At 47.1% G+C, this 21,446-nt stretch overlaps 1 protein-coding gene across 2 annotated transcripts in view; it reads right to left on the bottom strand.

Moving 5' to 3' along the window:
• LOC121586690 (cyclic AMP-responsive element-binding protein 5) overlaps nt 1–18,730 on the bottom strand; it is a 36,347-nt gene extending 17,617 nt beyond the window's left edge. For both annotated transcript variants that reach the window (XM_041903607.1, XM_041903608.1), the window contains exons 1-7: nt 18,674–18,730; nt 7,864–7,930; nt 7,603–7,693; nt 5,777–5,886; nt 4,326–4,546; nt 2,198–2,327; nt 1,877–1,957 (exon numbers count right to left, since the gene is read on the bottom strand). In XM_041903607.1, coding sequence (XP_041759541.1) covers nt 1,877–1,957; nt 2,198–2,327; nt 4,326–4,546; nt 5,777–5,886; nt 7,603–7,693; nt 7,864–7,917 — 687 coding nt within the window. In that variant the 5' untranslated portion in view covers nt 7,918–7,930; nt 18,674–18,730. The remainder of the gene's footprint in view (nt 1–1,876; nt 1,958–2,197; nt 2,328–4,325; nt 4,547–5,776; nt 5,887–7,602; nt 7,694–7,863; nt 7,931–18,673) is intronic.
• Nucleotides 18,731–21,446: the final 2,716 nt, after the last annotated feature.

Below are 21,446 nucleotides of genomic sequence, written 5' to 3'. Positions count from 1 at the left end.
CACATTCCCGACTCTTCACAGCTGTGAGCTCTCACACTCAGCAAGAGAGGCCGGGCAGTGGATGTGTCCCAAATGGCACCCTATTCCCTATATAGTGCACTACTTTTGACCAGAGCCTATAGAAAGCCCATAGGGCTCTGGTCAAATGTAGGGAATAGGGTGCCATTTGGGACACAAACAGAGATTGTTTCTGGGGCATGACATCATCCAACATTACTATTGCTGTCGGTTACGCAATATTTCTTTAAGAGAAGTAGTTTATTTTTTCGTTCCATTCACCAATGAAAAAAGGGAGTACATTTAGAGAGTGCCAACGATGAGGTCATGTAGCTGTCTGGGCCAGTTTTGCCAGCCACACAGACACTCTCTCCCTCTTTCCTCTCTCACACACACACACACACACATACAAACACACTCAGCAGCGACAGTATAAGAGTCCTGGAGCTCTGTTTACTACATAGAAACCCTGTAACACTGTGGATTATATGATTCCGTCACAGATCTATACTGGTACATTACTCCAACAGGTTGATATTTCTGTCTGGCTGATCACCCTGAAACCATGCCGTACAGTACTCTACCTCATGTGACAGAGTCAAACAGATATCCTTCACTGTTCCACACATCCAATAAGTCCCAAATGGCAACCTATTCCCTTTATAGTGTACTACTCTGGTCATACGTAGTGCACTTTATAGGGAATAGGGTGCCATTTGGGATGCACTGAAGGCCTCACTGTTTAACTAGCAGAGTTGTTGAATTCTAGAACGGAGCTAACTTGACCTACTTTCAGTAAAGCTAACCCAGATGCTATACAATTAATAACCCACAAGTCTCATTCTCTAATCTGCTGAGCCATTTGTCAAGCTAAACGATAAAGAGTTTAAAATACATCAACTTTACAAAACACTCTTTCTATATCTTTTTCCCAATACAAAGTCCAGAAACGAGTCATTCAATTCATTATAAGATTCCAAGACAAGCAACAGTTGTACGTTGGCCATGTCAAATTCCTCAAGTCAAAACAGGTATAGATATGAGTCCATAGAGAGAGCTACTAGTCAGAGGAGAGAAGGAGAGTGCTACAACACAAAGACCAACCAACCCCAGGCTGTGGGTCAGATGTTAGCCAGAGACCTTTCTGGTTCAGAAACATGACACCATATAGTCCCCAAGCACAGGGTCAGCACGTGAGGCCATTTCCTGTGTGTGGCTGGGGAGTCTCTTGGAGAGTCTAGCGCCTGTTTAAAGTTGTAGATTGTGAAGTGGTTTGTGTGTGTTTTGTGTGCTGGATTTTACTTAGAGCAAATTCTTCAAGACAGCCTTTAAAAACCAAAAAAGGTGAATAAGTGAGAAAAAGGTAAAGTAAAATGGAGAATCACAAAGATATAACTTTTGAGTGAATTACAGGGGTAAAGGGATAGAGGGATAGAGGGCTAGAGGGAGAACATGTAAACTGTGACTTCCTCTGGTTGGGGATAGTGTGTGTAAAGGTGTAGAGTTACACTCCATTTCCTCTCTGTTCCAGCCTAGGAGGAATGAGAATAGCCAGAGGGTGAATGGGGCCCCACAGAGAGAGAGAGAGAGAGAGAGAAGAGAGAGAGTGTGTGTGTGTGTGCGTGCGTACATATGTGAGAAGGAAAAGGTGAGAGAGTGTGCAAGAGCATAGGCAGCATGAAAAACATGACATACATAAGAGGTGAGTATCTGTTCCTGTTTTTATTGGAAGAAATAGTTCAGGATAACAAGCCCAAACAACAGCTCCTTTAATCTCTGTCACCATAGAGAACCATGCAGAAACATGAACATCATGTGAAACAAGAAAGAGCCTTCTGATTGGTCGGTACCATGAAAGAGAATTCTGATTGGTCAGTACCTGAGGTGAAGAGCAGGAAGTGTTTTGGGCGGGACCTTGGATGCTCATCATACTGGATCCCATAGACATCTGTCTTTCCATCTGAGGAACATAACAAATCACTAATTATTTCTACACAATTTCACCTTGAAAACAAGTCAAATCTATTGAAATCTATACAGCCGGTAAATGCTTCCTACTTCAATCAGTTCCAAAGGGTAATCACTAGATAATTACAATGTAATACTAGGACTTGGTAATAGCAATGTAACAAGAAATAGGTATTTCTCAAGTATAGGCTCATTAAAGAAGGCCAGTGTCAGTAACTTTGTATGTACTCACAGACATGTGCTGGGCAGATGCTCCCTGCATGGCTGGGTCTGGTAGGGTGCCAGGCATGGAGGCGGCCAGGGGCTGTCTCTGTCTGTTGTTCCTCAGGTGCAGTAGGGAGGAGAGGGGCCCAGGGACAGGTCTGAGATCAGTGGGAGAAAGACATAGTGAGATGTCAGAGAACCTCAGTAACCAGCCTCTACACTGGTCTCAGATCAGGGACAGAGAAAAGAGAGAGAAACATGGGAGAGCGGTAGAGTGGAGAGGATGAGGGAGAGACTGAAAGAAGAAAGAGATTGAGATGTAAAGGGAGAAAGTTCGATGTAGCTGAGAAAGAGATGGAAAGTACGGTGAGATAAAGCAATAGAAAGAGAGATGGAGGTTCAATAAAAGTGATAGAGTGATAGAGTGAGACAGAGACAGAAAGATGGAAAGTATAGGGGGAAAGAAAAGCGAGGGGAAAAGTAATAGATTGAGCGGAGGGAGAGACATGCGCCACAGAAGGGGCTGGGGTGCGATGTGATGATGTAATGTTTTTGGCTCTCAGGCAATCAGACTGCGTTGTCCTCCCTCGCTGCGCTGAGGTCATCCCTGGTGATGTCACCACTGACTCTGTAGCAAGCAGCGATTTAAACGTGCAAAAAGAAAAGAACGAACCCGAACCAAAACAACGCCTCCTAACGTAACCATAACAGTCCGCCCGGGCCAACAGCCAGACACTCGGAGATGGGGTCGTCGTGGAAACCAGTGGTAAACACAGGGAGAAACAGTCGGATCCCCGGAATCCAACACGGATCACCTCATTGCTACAGCAAGCTCGGCCTGGGCTACAGAGGAAGACGTTGTCTGACTTTAACTGGCCATGTAATATGGTCCCTTCCCTTCCTTACTCAATGTACTCTACTAGGCAGTACTATGCTGTAATCAACTGGACTGTAATACTCAACTGTCCTATGCTGTGTTGTAGCTAAGCCCACTCTAACTCTTCTGAAGAACTTCTGTTACTTCTGAAACACTAGGGCTGTGTCCCAAATGGCACCCTATTCCCTATATAGTGCACTACTTTGACCAGTGGCCTATGGGCCCTGGTTAAAGGGAATAGGGTGTCATTAGGGACTGAGAATAGACCTCTAGCAGCAGTGTCTTCAAGTTCTGAAACATAGACTCTGAATCAATCAATGAACGTCACCGATTGGCCAGAGAGAGAATGTAAGGGTTCATAAAGGTACGTTAGAAGGTATCAATAACACACCCTCTTTCCAGCACATGGACTGACTAGACAGCTCAACTCTCTGCCTCACACACCAGAGATTAGTAACTGTATGTGTGACAGGTTTCAGAAAGCAGGGCCAGATGTCTGGAGTTGAGACTAAAGACAGAGCCATGCCTAATCTCCATGCTCTGCAGTGTGATAGCCACGGCCATGTAACCAACACCACCACCACCACACTGCCCTGGTCTCGGACTGCAGCAGGGGCTGGAGTTGGTTGGGGCCGGGGCTGGAACCTGGGACCAGATGACTGGTTTGTGTCAACGGCCGAGGGAGAGATGACGGGTGAGGGGAAATATGGGGAGAGAAATAGAGAAAGAAAGAAAGATAGAGAGGCAAAGGGAAAGACAGAGTGATAGAAAGGGGGGAGGGGGTTGAATGGGGACCAATGGTGTATTTTAATAGCCAGTAGCCCCATCTCGCTCCCCCCATCTCTCTCTCTCTCTCCATCTCTCTCTCTCTCTCTCCCCCATCTCTCTCTCTCTCTCTCTCTTCAATTGTTCTCTCTCTCCCCCATCTCTCTCTCTCTCTCTCTCTCTCTCTCTCTTCAATTGTTATCTCTCTCCCCCCATCTCCCCACCCCCCCCCTCTCTCACTCCCTCTCTCTCTAATTCATTAAGGCCTAATAAATTAGACTGTCTGGGGAATGACAGCCTGCTCCAGACAGAATGAGTTATGGTTATGACAGCAGAAGGGGAGGGGTGAGAGGTACAGGGAGGGAGGGAGAGAGAGAGATGAGAGAGAGGGGTGAAAGGTAGAGGAAGCAGGCAACAGTAACATGTTGAAGAGATGTGTGTGTGTTTGGCGTGTAATTGTGTGTGTGTGATTTTGTGTGTGTGTGTGTCTGAATCTTTTTCTCTGTGTACTTACCCTGAGTGTGTGAGCATGGAGTGGGCCTGTGTGATGACTGAGTTGGACTGGGCAGAGGGCAGTGCTTGCTGTCCAGCCATGCTGCAGCTGAGACCCCTCATACCACCATGGGACTGTGGTTGGTGTTGGGACTGTTGTTGGTGTTGGGACTGTGGTTGGTGTTGGGAGTGGGGCTGGGGCTGGTTTGCACATGATGATCCATTCTGAGGGAGACTCTGAGTCTGAGAGAAGAGGAAAAGACGACTAGTTTTAATATGTACTCTGAAAGAATTCACACTTCTACATACCAATTTTACATCTTGGAGTGTGTGGCATTGTGTGTGTGTGCATGAATGCGTGCGTGTGCACACGTGTGTGTGTGTGTGTCTGTCCGTTGTGTGTCAGTCTGTCTGGCTGCTTACCATGCTAATAAGAATGTGATCGCATGGTGTTTCTTACCTGCCGCACCTGTCAATGGTGTCTGTCTGTCACTAACCTGTCACTCAATACTTCCCTGTCAGTCAAAATACCTGCCAGACCTGTCAATCAAAATACCTACCAGACCTGTCAATCAAAATACCTGCCAGACCTGTCAATCAAAATACCTGCCAGACCTGTCAATCAAAATACCTGCCAACCTGGTGAAGGACTCATATTTGTTTGTATGTTCCATTTGCTAGTTTCATACGAGAGCCTAGAAACCTTGCTTGCTCTTTCTGGGTATCGGTAGAGCACTTTGTGACATTTGCTGATGTAAAAAGGGCTTTAGAAAATAAATGTGATTTGATTTTAAACCTAGCATGCAAGACAATCAGTATGCTCTCTGGCTATGGTTATGGCTTAATGTGCTAGTACAGTAATTACTGTCATGATAAATGACAGTTTTGTAGTTCAAGTCCATAGAGATAGAAGACTCTATTTGAGTTGAGGACTTTCACCATTTTGAAGTAGGCTAGTCAACTGGGTGGAACTTCCTATGGGTTAAGGAAGGACCACATAATTCCATCCAGGTCACCAGGAGGGATCAGCCAATGAATTACTCTTGAGCAAATATTCCATTACTGCAGGTGGCAGTAAATCGCCAACCTTGGCTTTATACCTGTTCAAACAACACACTCCAGGTGGCAGTATGCACCCTTTCAGAATGTTTGCCAACTCATAGAGATGGCCTCAATGGCCCTGCAAGTGCTCTTACAAATGCCATAATTGGACAGATACAATGATGCAATGTCTATCTAAGTTTATTGCTGCGTTCACATGCTAGTCGGAACTAGGAAACTCTGATGTCGGAAACATTTCCGACATGCTAACTGGTTGTAGTTATACATGTGCCGCGTTCAACAAATCAGAAAGTCTGACATTTTGGAGTTTCCTAGTTCCGACTAGCATATGAACGCGGCATATGTTAAAGTCTCATCCGCTTGCTGTATATGTCTGAGATTTCATGGGAATGTAGTTTTTTTGTGTGTAACCTGTTTAATGTTCTGCTCCTCCTGTGCCTGGCGGAACTCCTGTTCAATCTCATTGAAGAGGCCCACCTCCTCACAGTTACGCAGGAAACGGGTCGGCGTTGGGGTCTGGTCTGATTACACACAGCACAGAGAGAGCAAACAGACATTAAGCATCAAACAGAAATCATAACAACCATGATATTGCTACATTTACATTGTAGTCATTTAGCTCTTATCCCGAGCGACTTACAGGTGCAAATTAGGGTTGAGTGCCTTGCTCAAGGGCACATCAACAGATTTTTCACCTAGTTGGTTCAGGAATTCAAACTAGCAACCTTTCGGTAACTGACCCAACGCTCTTAACCACTAGGCTAAACGCCCATGTCGAAGTACACAGAGAGGTTTTGGTTATGGCAGAGACAGATCTAAACCAGCACCTCAGGCAGCTTACAGCTAGCATGGTTTCAACATCACTAGAACTATGTTCAACCTGCTTTGTGTAGCCTTCCCTACACCACCATGACAGCCTTCCCAGCCACAGGCTCAGGAGCAGATCACCATGGTGTAGGTTGATGTTGCCCATAGCCGCTGTAGTCAGTTTTACATCTTCCTCACTAATGGTTAAGGCTAGGATTGGGGGCGGGGAAGCTGATCCTAGATCTGTACTTAGGGGAAACTTCACCCCAGAGCGATCACCATCGTAACCGAGATAAGATCAGACAGAGACTGATTCTCTCACCTGTAGTCTAAACTATCAGGGTTGAAAGGTTGCGAGGTCAGGAGTCAAGAGTCACAGGCTCGGCACTCCTTTGTTTTGACAGGAGATTTCCTCCAGGGCTGAGTGTCTACAGACCCCTGCAGGATAGAACCTGACTGGTGGGGGTCAAAGGTCAACAGAGATGTTTAAGCCCAGAGAGACAGACAGCCATTGCCACGGTAACAGCCAGACAGGGCTTTCCCCTGGCCTGCACGATTGAGAGTGTGTTTTTGTCTGAGGCTGAGCCTTGGCCACTAGTGCTCTAGTCTGTTGTGAACCAACCGTTCTCTTCTCATCTCTGTATGTGCTGCAAATACTATAGTATCTTACCTCTACTTGTTATCACTACAAAAGCAGGTACAAGTCATCATTTTACTGTACTGTTCTGTATGTCATGCTACTGTACATATGGGATCCAGTTCCATCTGTTTGTCAGAGATACAGCTTATCTGGTTTCATACTGTATCCTCTCATCCTCACATTTCATCAGCCACTGAAGAGAGGTCACACGCGCATACAAGCACGTAAGCACACACACACACACACACACACACACACACACACACACATAGACGAACATGCATGCACATGTTCACACACACACACACACACACACATACGCACACACACATACGCACACACGGACATACACACACGGACACACACACCTGAACCAGACAACACTAAGCTTGAGTGACAGACAGCTGGTCAGAGAGGTGAAGGGGGGAGGAATGGGGGAGGGAGGAGGGGGGAGGGATAAGACTGATAAGGACACTCGTATTCTACTGGCCGGAAGGGACGAGAAATATTGTCAGACACACAAACTCTACACTAAAAAATCCTGACAGACTGAGCACATTAGTGAAACACAAATAAAGAACTCTGGGTAATAAGTTAATAAGGGTGAAACAGGGGGACAGAGAAAGTGAGAAAGAAAGAGTCAGGGTGAAACAGAAAAGGAAAAAGAGGGACAATCTATGGTAGTGGAGATTATCCTTGACTGGAAACAGAACAAACAGAATATAAATAATCATCATTACAAAGCTAATGTCCTCTCTATGCGGTCTACATCTATACATGTTATTCTCACCTGCGAGGGGATCAGCCTTGGTGCAGGAGAACTTCAGGGTCATCTCATGCTTGTGTCTGTGGATCATCAGGTGGTCTTCTCTTTGGAACCGCTGTATGGGGCGAATAGAGAGAGAGATCAACTTAGCATGCTCACTAAAACATAGATTTATGAAATTATTTGTTAAGTGGCATAAATGTATAAAATCTGACTAAAATAAGATATTAGATATCAAATCATAATGCGGTGAGGAGATTCTTTACTAGAGGTCCACACACACACCTGCGAGCAGCCAGGAGCGCTGCATCCATAGGGCCGGTCCTGTTCATCATTCATCGCTATTACAAACCTACAGTCAGAAAGACAAGAGGAGAGACAAACCTACAGTCAGAAAGACAAGAGGAGAGACAAACCTACAGTCAGAAAGACAAGAGGAGAGACAAACCTACAGTCAGAAAGACAAGAGGAGAGACAAACCTACAGTCAGAAAGACAAGAGGAGAGACAAACCTACAGTCAGAAAGACAAGAGGAGAGACAAACCTACAGTCAGAAAGACAAGAGGAGAGACAAACCTACAGTCAGAAAGACAAGAGGAGAGACAAACATAAATAGTCAGCATTTTAAGACTGACTTAAAGTCAGCAACAATCTGGACATTATTTTGGTTTAAGATCAAGTCAGATGCGATCTGACATAATCAATTCCCAATAACACTGACTGACTTATTCCTATACAGTATATAGGACTAATAAAAATTGAAACTAATCCAATCCTAGCAGTAGTGTCTCATATCCATACCACATCCCAACCCACTGATGATGGATGACTGTTGGGACGGAACCTTATCTCAGAGACAACGATGCAGTCAGGGTCAGTGTGAGTGTGACACATCGAAGGGCCCTGAGCTTTTCCTAATCAGGATGTGATAGAGAAGATTCAGGGCAACATTTTCATAGTGCAAAAGAATTGTACAAACTGCAAAAATGACCATAAATCAGAAACTTTTCTTCAACAATGTGCGTTATAAACAGACACAAATGGCTGTTAATATGTCTGCTACACCTGACTGAATGACACTCTACTCTTAGGTAGAGGTGGGCGTTATGGACAAAACAACACGGTCATAACCATGTCCTAATGTCATAACAGCTGACATAACATGGTCATAACACTGTCATGACCCATATAGTTACACCTGTTGTGACATGTTGCATTATTTTATGGCTGGTTATGACACCTACATAGGAGTGTCAAAACCCACATACTGTATATTCAAATGTGTTTTTTCCCTGCCAAGAAGTTTCCTTTCGTTTGAAAGTTTGTTTCTTAATTATTTTGTTGTTTTTGTAATGAATTTTGTAATTGTTTTTTAAATAACTTGTAGAAAAAACACTTTGATACTGTCAAGGAGCATTATGACCATCCTGTGTCACTTTACTTGGACTAAGAAAATATACTTTATGACACTGTCAAGAAGCATTATGACCATCATAATCTTATAAGCCAGATAGGCCTATCACATACATGCCCTTATGTCAGACATCAGTCAAAAAGAGGGTGTCTTGTCCTGCTCCTGAAATCTGCTCCTGCATTCATCCCAGTCATCAGAAACAGAGCATTGGGGGTAGGTGCATGTCTGACATCAATGTGTGTGCAATTACAATTATAATTTAATATGGTCAATTTCAGAAAATGTTATATGACATAAACATACTGTTGACAAGTAGGCTATGGTGTAATGGAATGTATTGCCTTGTGTGGTAGGTTTTGTGAGTTTTGACACTCTTATGTAGGTGTCATAACCAGCCACAAAATAACACAATATATGTCACAACAGGTCTAAATATATGTGTCATGACAGTGTTATGGCCATATTATGACAGGTTATGACAAGTTATGTCAGCTGTTATGACATTATGACGCTGGGTGTCAAGTGTTACCCAAAAATCCATATCGCAATAAATTGCCTGAATTTATGTAATAATGATAAATAGAAGGATAAGTTTATAACATCAATGTGCACAACAGTTCTTTAAATGATCCTTTAAACTACTACTACTAGATTGATGGTTGTAGCCATCAATTATCCCATCAACAATCACCCATATTAGCAAACTTATTTCATTTCAAACTTCACATTGTCTGCGATAAGTGATCGGTATAATCTGTTTATCATCCCAGCTCTACTCTTAGGCATAATCTTGACTTGAGACGTGATTTAAGCTTCAGTATAGTGTAGGCCTATGCTGTGATTGCCTTTGTTAGAGAGCACACAATAAGTCCCATTTCTGAACAACACAAGCATTGAGACTTGAGAGAGACTTGTGAGAGACTTGATAGAGAGAGGGACAGAGGGTTCATGCCAACCCCCAGCTGACCCCTACCACAGCAGTGAAATTAAGATGGAGGAGGGGATATGATGGGGGTAATTATGACTTATTAGAAGTGCTAGCCCTTCATTTTCTGAGACCAGGACCTCGTGAACTCTGACACCCCAGACATTCCTCACAGCCATGTCAAACGCGTCCCACGGCCCGGGGCTCTGGTCAACAGTAGTGCACTATACATATGTAATAGGGGGCCATTTGGGACGGAGACAGAGCTGTGTCTGAATCAGGACACAGAATTTCAGGAGAGCTGATGCCTGGGTCTTATGAGGTCTTATGAGGAGAGCTGGGTTGGTTGGTTGGTAAACTCCTTGAAGGTGTTTTATTTCTTACCTGGCAGCGCCCTCTGAGAAAGCTGTTCCAGTCAACTTTATAAAGACAACAGAAAGGCACCCACACATTATGCTGCCAATTGCCATCTTTACTGACAACGTTTTGATCCACAACGATCTTCGTAAGGTCACTTTATATCAAGGCCATTATGGTTTCAGCTTGAGCTCTTTAGACCTGGAGTCCTTCATGGTCAAACTGCCACATCTGTTTGTGATATTACAACAACAAAGACTGCAAACAACCAACACAGTTTTTTCCCTCGGACATCATTGCATGTGTCATAGAACAACAGCATATGTACTGCAATTTTTTTTACCTTAATGCTCGACACTCCCCAGCTCTGCTTCATCAACAAAACAATAACAACGACCGTGGGGTGGACAGTGGCGCTGTTTCCCCTACTGCGGATTCCATCTTTAACCATCAGTGACCATGATGACCAGCCCTGAGCCTGGATGCAGAATACACCGGTCGTTGTCTAACCATAGAGGTTAGCCACCATACTTGTCGTTCGGCCACACTACAGCCGTCACTAAGGCAACTATTGTCCCCCCCACACACACACACACACACCAACCAACATACACTACATAACCAAAGGTATGTGGCCACCTGCTCGTTGAACATCTCATTCCAAAATCATGGGCATTAATATGGAGTTGGTCCCCCCTTGCTGCTATAACAGCCTCCACTCTTCTGGGAAGGTTTTCCACTAGATGTTGGAACATTGCTGCGGGGACTTGCTTCCATTCAGCCACAAGAGCATTAGTGAGGTCGGGCACTGATGTTGGGCAATTAGGCCTGGCTCGCAGTCGGCGTTACAATTCATCCCAAAGGTGTTCGATGGGGTTGAGGTCAGGGCTCTGTGCAGGCCAGTCAAGTTCTTCCACACCGATGTCACGGATTCTGCCGAGGCTGCTCCTCCTCCTTGCTCGGGCAGGCTTCGGCGTTCGTCGTCCCCGGAGTACTAGCTACTGCCGATCGATGTTTCGGTGTTTGTCTTGTTTTGTCTTGAGTGGTTACACCTGTTGTCTATTATGTTTGATTGTAGATCCTATAATTACCCTTGTCTCACGTTTGGTATTTGTGTGTTATTGTTTGTGTCTAGGCGGTATCGGCATCGCTTTTGTCATATGTCATGTATGTTGTTTTTTCCCTCCCGGTTCGGAGGTTTTGTTTTGTTCTTTACTATTAGTAAAATACGTCTGCTAGTATCTCTGTGTCCTGCGCTTGACTTCACTCACCGCATACACGTCGCTCCTGACAGAATAACACAACTCACCATGGAGTCAGCAGGATCAGCGGTGCCAACGGGATCACTGGAGGAGCGCGTAATCCACCAAGACGCCATGATCCAGAAACTGGGCACCGCCATGCAAGATGTGATGGACACCTTGAGCCGATGGGAGAGAGGAGGTTTGCCCACACCTCCTCCAACAATACCACCACCCTCAGCCATACCCATCGTTCCATCTCCGGAGTCCAGTGGGATTCGGCTCTCGCTCCCGAGGGCTTATGATGGCACCGCGGCCAGGTGTCAGGGTTTCCTGCTCCAAGTAGGACTCTACCTGGCAACCATTCACCCGGCGCCCTCGGGATACGAGAGCATTTCCGCCCTCATCTCCTGTCTGTCCGGCAAGGCACTGGAGTGGGCCAACGCCGAGTGGAGGGGAATAGACGCCGCTACAGTCAGTTATGCGGAGTTCTCCCGCCGCTTCAGGGTGGTTTTCGATCATCCCCCAGAGGGGAAAGCGGCGGGGGAGCGTCTGTTCCACCTCAGACAGGGGAAGAGGAGCGCGCAGGAATTCGCACTGGATTTCCGGACTCTGGCTGCCAATGCGGGATGGAATGAGAGGGCCCTCATCGACCACTATAGGTGCAGCCTACGGGAGGACGTTTGCCAAGAGCTGGCCTGCAGGGACACCAACCTAAGTTTCGATCAGCTGGTGGACATGTCGATTCGTCTGGATACCCTGTTGGCTACCCGCGGACGTCTGGAGCTGGGGCCGTCCATTCCATCCCTCAGCACCTCCGAGCCGAGCCCTATGGAGCTCGGGGGTGCTGGTGCTAGAGAGAAGAAGAGAGAGACCAGGAGAGAGGCCGTCCCCTGCACCAACTGTGGCCGCAGAGGACACACTGCGGTTCGGTGCTGGGGAGGGTCTCCTAGGGATCGAGGCAGCAGGCCACGCACTGATGAGTCATTCCAGGTGAGTAAGCGCCCAACTCACCCAGAGCTCTCTGTTGTCCACATGTGTATCCAAGTTGTGTTTCCCGAGGTTTCTTCTCACTCCCAGCATAAGGCGCTAGTCGATTCAGGCGCAGCTGGGAATTTTATTGATCGCAGTTTCTCGTATAAGTTAGGGATTCCCCTCATACCAGTTGATGTGCCCTTCCCTATCCATGCCCTAGACAGCCGCCCTTTGGGGTCAGGATTGATTAGGGAGGTCACAGCGCCACTTAAGATGAAGACGCAGGGGGTTCATGAGGATATTATACAGTTGTATTTGATTGACTCTCCTGCGTTTCCTGTAGTGTTGGGACTTCCCTGGTTAATATCTCATGACCCCAACATTTCATGGCAACAGAGGGCTCTCAGGGAATAGTCTGATCAGTGTGTCGGGCGGTGTATAGGTGTTTCCGTAGGGGCAACGACGGTGGAAAGTCCGAACCAAATGCCCGCACTGCACATTCCTCCTGAGTATACAGATTTGGCACTCGTCTTCAGTAAGAAGAGGGCGACTCAATTACCACCTCATAGACAGGGGGATTGTGCGATAGACCTCCAGGCAGGCGCTGCACTTCCGCGTAGTCATGTGTATCCTCTGTCTCAGGAGGAGACGGCGGCTATGGAGACATATGTCACCGAATCTCTGGGACAGGGATACATACGGCCATCCACTTCTCCTGCGTCCTCAAGTTTCTTTTTGTGAAGAAGAAGGATGGGGGTTTGCGCCCGTGTATTGATTACCGTGGTCTCAATCAGATTACCATTAAATACAGTTATCCTCTCCCTCTGATTGCGAGTCATTACACGGGGCGCGATTCTTCACAAAATTGGATCTCAGGAGCGCTTACAACCCGGTGCGCATTAGGGAGGGAGATGAATGGAAAACAGCATTTAGTACCACCTCGGGTCACTATGAGTATCTCGTCATGCCATACGGGTTAATGAATGCTCCTTCAGTCTTCCAATCATTTGTGGACGAGATTTTCCGGGATTTGCATGGACAGGGGTTGTCCGCGTCAGGGGTGGAGATGGAGATTGACCGCGTTTCAGCCGTGCGTAATTGGCAGACTCCCACCACGGTTAAGGAGGTGCAGCGGTTTTTGGGTTTTGCCAATTACTACCGGAGGTTTATCCGGGGTTTTGGACAGGTAGCAGCTCCCATCACCTCCCTGCTAAAGGGGGGCCCGGTGCGTTTGCAGTGGTCGGCTGAGGCGGACAGGGCGTTTAGACATCTGAAGGACCTGTTCACCTCGGTTCCGGTGCTGGCACATCCGGACCCCTCTTTGGCGTTCCAAGTGGAGGTGGATGCGTCCGAGGCGGGGATTGGTGCTGTACTGTCTCAACGCTCGGGCACGCCTCCTAAACTCCGTCCCTGTGCCTTTTATTCTAAGAAGCTCAGTCCGGCGGAACGCAATTATGACGTGGGGGACAGGGAGCTGCTAGCGGTGGTTCAAGCTCTGAAGGTGTGGAGGCATTGGCTTGAGGGGGCTAAACACCCTTTCCTCATTCTGACTGACCATCGTAACCTGGAGTACATCCGGGCAGCGAGGAGACTGAACATGGCTAGGTGGGCCATGTTTCTTGCCCGGTTTGTATTTAAGCTCACGTATATACCAGGGTCACAGAACGTGAAGGCAGACACCCTGTCCCGGCGATATGACATAGAGGAGAGGTCCATTGAGCCCACTCCCATACTTCCGGAGTCTTGTCTAGTGGCACCGGTGGTGTGGGAGGTCGATGCGGAGATCGAGCGGGCGTTACGTACCGACCCTACTCCTCCTGAGTGTCCAGAGGGGCGGAAGTACGTGCCGCTCGAGATCCGTGATCGACTGATATATTGGGCTCACACGTCACCCTCCTCTGGTCATCCGGGTATAGGTCGAACGGTGCACTGCCTTAGCGGGAAGTACTGGTGGCCCACCTTGGCAAAGGACGTGAGGGTTTACGTTTCTTCCTGTTCGGTGTGCGCTCAGTGTAAGGCGCCTAGACACCTGCCCAGAGGGAAGTTACAACCTCTACCCGTTCCACAACGGCCGTGGTCTTACCTATCGGTGGACTTTGTCACGGACCTTCCCCCCTCCCAGGGGAATACCACGATCTTGGTCGTTGTGGATCGGTTTTCTAAGGCCTGCCGTCTCATTCCTATGCCAGGTCTCCCTACTGCCCTACAAACTGCTGAGGCCCTGTTTACACACGTCTTCCAGCACTACGGGGTGCCTGAGGATATAGTGTCTGATCGGGGTCCCCAGTTCACCTCTAGAGTCTGGAGGGCGTTTATGGAACGTTTGGGGGTCTCGATTAGCCTTACCTCGGATTTTCACCCTGAGAGTAATGGGCAGGTGGAGAGAGTAAACCAGGATGTGGGTAGGTTTCTGAGGTCCTATTGCCAGGACCGGCAGGAGGAGTGGTCGGGGTATATCCCCTGGGCAGAGATAGCCCAAAACTCACTTCGCCACTCCTCCACTAATCTTACTCCTTTTCAGTGTGTGTTGGGGTATCAGCCGGTCCTGGCACCCGAGCCAGATCGAGGCTCCTGCGGTGGATGAGTGGTTTCGGCGCTCGGAGGAGACATGGAACGCTGCGCATGTCCATCTGCAGCGGGCTATCAGTAGGCATAAGGCGAGCGCCGATCGCCACCGCAGTGAGGGTCCAGTTTATGCACCTGGAGATCGGGTCTGGCTCTCGACTCGAAACCTGCCCCTTCGCCTGCCCTGCCGGAAGCTGGGTCGGCGGTTTGTGGGGCCATTTAAAGTCCTGAGGAGATTGAACGAGGTATGTTATAGGTTACAACTGCCCATAAATTACCGCATTAACCCCTCGTTCCATGTGTCTCCTCAGGCCGGTGGTAGCTGGTCCACTCCAGGAGAATGAGATACGAGAGGCTCCTCCGCCCCCACTAGACATCGAGGGGGCTCCGGCGTACTCAGTCCGTTCCATCGTGGATTCGAGACGTCGGATGGGGGGTCTGCAGTATCTCGTGGAGTGGGAGGGGTACGGTCCGGAGGAACGGTGCTGGGTCCCTAGGAGGGACATCCTAGATCCCTCCCTCTTGACGGAGTTCCACCGGAGTCATCCGACTCGCCCTGCTCCGCGTCCTCCTGGCCGTCCCCGAGGCCGGGGTCGGCGCACGGCTGGAGCCGCGCGTCAAGGGGGGGATACTGTCACGGATTCTGCCGAGGCTGCTCCTCCTCCTTGCTCGGGCAGGCTTCGACGTTCGTCGTCCCCGGAGTACTAGCTACTGCCGATCGATGTTTCGGTGTTTGTCTTGTTTTGTCTTGAGTGGTTACACCTGTTGTCTATTATGTTTGATTGTAGATCCTATAATTACCCTTGTCTCACGTTTGGTATTTGTGTGTTATTGTTTGTGTCTAGGCGGTATCGGCATCGCTTTTGTCTTATTACGTGTATGTTGTTTTTTCCCTCCCGGTTCTGAGGTTTTGTTTTGTTCTTTACTATTAGTAAAGTACGTCTGCTAGTATCTCTGTGTCCTGCGCTTGACTTCACTCACCGCATACACGTCGCTCCTGACAACCGATCTCGACAAACCATTTCTGTATGGACCTCGCTTTGTGTATGGGGGAATTGTCATGCTGAAAGAGGAAAGGGCCTTCCCCAAACTGTTGCCACAAAGTTGGAAGCACAGAATCGTCTAGAATGTCATTGTATGCTGTAGCGTTAAGATTTCCCTTCACTGGAACTAAGGGGCCTAGCCCGAACCATGAAAAACAGCCCCAGACTATTATTCCCCCTCCACCAAACTTTACAGTTGGCACTATGCATTCGGGAAGGTAGCGTTCTCCTGGCATCAGCCAAACCCAGATTTGTTTGTCGTACTGCCAGATGGTGAAGCGTGATTCATCACTCCAGAGAACGTGTTTCCACTGCTCCATTGTCCAATGGCGGCGAGCTTTACACCACTCCAGCCGACGCTTGGCATTGCGCATGGTGATCTTAGGCTTGTATGCGGCTGCTCGGCCATGGAAACCCATTTCATGAAGCTCCCAACGAACAGTTCTTGTGCTGACGTGGGTTGCAGATGCAGTTTGGAACTCGGTAGTGAGTGTTGCAACCGAGGACAGACAATTTTTACACGCTACATGCTTCAGCACTCGGTGGTCCCGTTCTGTGAGCTTGTGTGGCCTACCACTTCGCGTCTGAGCCGTTGTTGCTCCTAGAAGTTTCCACTTAACAATAACAGCACTTACAGTCGACCGGGGCAGCTCTAGCAGGGCAGAAATTTGACGAATTGACTTGTTGGAAAGGTGGCATCCTATGATGGTGCCACGTTGAAAGTCACTGAGCTCTTCAGTAAGGCAAACTGCCAATGTTCCTATGGAGATTGCATGGATGTGTGCTCGATTTTATACACCTGTCAGCATTGGGTGTGGCTGAAATAGCTGAATCCACTAATTTGAAGGGGTGTCCACATACTGCTGTACACACACTTCACTTAGGTAGTGTACACACACTTCACTTAGGTAGGTTTAGCCTGAGAGAGAGTGGGGATATGTTTTGGTTGAGGGAGGAGGGGTTGAGTTATGATGTTAAAGTTATGAGGGAGAGGAGAGAAAAGGAGGAGGAGGGGTTGAGAGATATAAAAGGTGAGTGACAGACAGAGAGAGGAGGAGGGGTAGAGATATAAAAGGTGAGTGACAGACAGAGAGAGGAGGAGGGGTAGAGATATAAAAGGTGAGTGACAGACAGAGAGAGGAGGAGGAGGGGTAGAGATATGAAAGGTGAGTGACTGACAGAGAGAGGAGGAGGGGGTAGAGATATAAAAGGTGAGTGACTGACAGAGAGAGGAGGAGGGGGTAGAGATATAAAAGGTGAGTGACTGACAGAGAGAGGAGGAGGGGGTAGAGATATGAAAGGTGAGTGGCAGACAGAGGAGGGAACATAAAAAAGTGAAGAGAGGCACAGAGAGAGAGAGAGAGAGAGAGAGAGAGAGAGAGAGAGAGAGAGAGAGAGAGAGAGAGAGAGAGAGAGAGAGAGAGAGAGAGAGAGAGAGAGAGAGAGAGAGAGAGAGAGAGAGAGCAAGAGAAAGAGACAGCAAGAGAAAGAGACAGCAAGAGAAAGAGAGAAAGAGAGAGAGAAAAATAGAGAGAGGGAGGGCGGAGGGAGGGAGATCGAGGGAGACAGGGAGGGGACACACATCCTATTCCCTAAGTGCACTGCTTTTGACCAGGGCTTTGATCAAAAGTAGTACACTATATAGGGAATAGCTGCCATTTGGGACGCATACAGAGCGGTGTCAGAGTCAGGACACAGAGAGGGAGGGAAGGAGTGTGCTGGGGAACAGCTCCGGGCAGGCTGAAACCTGCTCTGAAGCAGTCACCATATTCCTCCCCTGCTCCACATGTGCGGAGAAGTGACTTCATAGGTGTGTGTGTGTGTGCATATGTGTGTGTTACTGTTGAAAATAAATCAACCACCCCATTCATCATCATCATCATCACTACAACCATGAAATATTAATAGGAATACTAGTTTTGACCAGGCTACTAGGCTACTGAAATTGTATTACAAACTCAAACATGGGCTATAGTATGATGTGTATTGTTTTTGTTTAACAAGAGTTTAGGGCTAGATAATGGTTGCACTAATGCAAAAGACAATAACGTTTAACAAATCACTCGGCATCATGTGGAAACACACACACACACACACACACACACACACACACACAACACTCTGAATTCACCTGTCAGTTTGTTTGCCCAAAATGCTTGTCGTGCGCAAAAACTTCAGCAGTTGTTTATGAAACAATCAACTTCCAACTTCCCTTTTTCTGTAGTCTGTACCAAGTCCTCAATTAACTAAAATCAGCACGGATAAACTGCTACTTCACGTACAGATAATCTGATAGCCTTCAGTCTAACGTGAAGAACATGACCCGCGTTATATCAACCTGAGCCCCTCATAAACAAGCCGACACCGCTGCGGATTGCGGTCACACCCCCCAAATAGACATGCAGCTCGTTGATGAACCCAAGCGGGACTAGCACAGCACACACCAAACTTTAACAAGCAAAATAAAAAATGTATCGCAAAATCTACCAAACGCTGAATTCGTTCCAATCTAAAAATATGTTTTAATCCACCCGAACAGTTGTGGGCTATAGAAAGTTCGTTGTGATAAACTTACCTAACAAGTGGAGCGGACAAGCGGCACTGAGTTGAGAGGAACCACGTTGGACTGAGGCAGGATTACAATACATTCTATTTACAGAAGCATTACATCACCCCTAGGGTGACGTCACGTGGGATTCCTGAACTTCTAAATCATTGCGGTCCGGCTTCGGAGGGGGCGTGGTTAACTACTACCGGGGCTCGGAGCGAGTGTGTGGGTATTATAGGCAACGTTAGGCTGGCATCTCGATCAAACCGCAACCGCCTTCAACAGTTGTCTGTCTGCCTGGGACTGGGTGCGCGGGACGCGACGGGACACCAGACAGATTTTGGGGACAGAGGAATTGAGGGAACTGGGAAGGAGGTCAGGGAGAATGGGGAGGAATATGGCAGGGGGAGGTTTGTCTTTGCGCAGAGCCGTACAGGACGTCCCAGCGGGGTCTACCTCTGGGCAGAATGTGTTGATTTGCTGTAGGCTATGTGAATTAGTAAGATATTGTATTTCGAGTTACTTTCGAGATTCCATAATGGCTTTTTATGTCAATAAACACATCAAACAGACAGGAAGTCAAGTCCACATTGATTCCGGAGCCCAGTGGTAATGTAGAGGACCCCATGTCTCTAAAACAAAATAAACAAAATAGAGAGAATTTCAGACCAGGTTTCGAGCCACTCACGGCACACCGGGACAGTCACACCAAGACCCCATTAGGTGGAATGACAGCAGCCTCAGATTGCCTATATACAGTGAGCTCCAAAAGTATTGGGACAGTGACAAATGTTTTGTTGTTTTGGCTCAGTACCCCAGCAGACTGTCAGCTTTAATTTGTGGGTATTTGCATCCATTACATAGTCCCCCCATTATAGGGGACCAAAAGTATTGGGACAAATTCACGTATATGTATTTGGAAACCATGTGTTTGATGTGTTTGATACCATTCCATATATTCCGTTCCAGCCATTACCATGAGCCCGTCCTCCCCAATTAAGGTGCCACCAGCCGCCCGTGACTGGCACCAAAGTTGTCTATGTTTCTGGTGCAACTGCAACATGCCCTTTTTCGAAAAAAAAAAAAAAAAGTCATGATTTAACCAATCAAAGAGTCTTGTCTGGAAATGGTCAACAGAGAAATGAGCAATTTATTTATTTTTGTTGAACCTTAAATTTGAATTGGATTAATTTGCCATATTTGGTCAGGCCTTACTGCATGTCCTGCAGCAGCTGTAGAGACAGAGAGTGACTTGGGCCTGTATTCATAAAATGTCTCGTCTGAGAGCTGATCTAGGATCAGCTCACCCCAGTCCATGCAATATTATTCAATATGATTGAAAAGGCTAAACCTATCCCAGAACAGCACTCCTACTCTAGGAGGCTTTATTACTATTGGCCCAGGTTGTGTTGTTGATGTGGCTGAAGTGTGAAACCAAACTAAACCCTCTGACTCTGTGACTCACCTCCAACCAAAATCAAATATGCTAATGATCCTAGTGGTGTCTGTGGCAACTGTGAAAACAGGAAGTAGTGATGACACTACAGGGTTGCATACTGGAGATACTATTCCTCATATGGAACTTTGTGGGCCACCAAGAAGACGGTGTGTGTGTGTGTGTTTGTTTGTGTGTGTGTGTGTGTGTGTGTGTGTGACTCAGAGTGAGAGAAAGGGAAAGAACAGACACAGAGTGAAGAGAGACCAAGACATAAAAAGAGAAGAAGAAACAGAGGAAATAAAAAGTTATCTTGCTGTAATAACTGTATTCAGGCAGACAGTGAGACTCCTGCGGATGCCCAAGAGCAGACACTGGTTACATCACAAACGGCACCCTATTCCCTTTATAGTGCACTACGTTTGACTGTGGACCATAGGGCACTGGTCAAAAGTAGTGCAATGTATAGTGAAAAGGGTTCCATTTGGGACACTGCCACTTCCATTAGAACCACTGCCATAACTCAGCCATTATTATCAGCCATTACTATCTGCCATCTTCAGCCAGCCTGGGCTTTTATCAGACAAAATGGCGTCTTTTTATTGCCCCTAGACGCCTGCTGTGGGCCTTGCATCACTCTGCCTGTAGATGTGTGAGAGAAACGGGACAAACAGAGACAGGTCACTGAACCCTATTCACCTGGGTCAGAGTTCCGGCCTCACGTTCAGAACAGATTGACTGTATATGTGTTTGTGTGAGTGTGTGTGTGTGTGTGTGTGTGTGTGTGTGTGTGTGTGTGTGTGTGTCTTCCCACATGAAAAAATACTATAGTATACTATGGTATAAATATAGTATTTATTTTAGTGTTTTTGCGGACTATACTGTAGTATTTACTGTGGCGGACAAGACTGTAGTATACTGTAGCATTTACAGTTTACTATAGTATAAATCAGTGGAGGCAGCTATGGGGAGGATGGCTCATAATAATGTCTGGAACAGAGCAAATGGAATGGCATCAAACACATGGAAACCATATGTTTGATGATGTTGATACCGTTCCACTGATTCTGCTCCAGCCATTACCATGTGCCTGTCCTCCCCAATTAAGGTGCCACCAACCTCCTGTGGAATAAATACTGTAGTAATAAAACTAGTATATACTATAGTAATTACTATTTTCTGAAGTGTTTTTGTGGTCTGTAGTATTTACTGTAGTATTCTACAGTATACTGCACAATTCTATAATAAGTACTATACATGATCGAGGGATACTACAGTGTGTAGTGTACACTGAGTGTACAAAATATTAGGAACACCTTCCTAATATTGAGTTCCACACCCCCTTTTGCCCTCAGAACACCTCGA

The sequence above is a fragment of the Coregonus clupeaformis genome, chromosome 17 (genome assembly GCF_020615455.1).
Source record: "Coregonus clupeaformis isolate EN_2021a chromosome 17, ASM2061545v1, whole genome shotgun sequence".
NCBI lineage: Eukaryota > Metazoa > Chordata > Actinopteri > Salmoniformes > Salmonidae > Coregonus > Coregonus clupeaformis.
The sequence above is the reverse complement of the archived record's forward strand: the minus strand, read 5'-3'. Positions and strand labels throughout refer to the sequence as shown.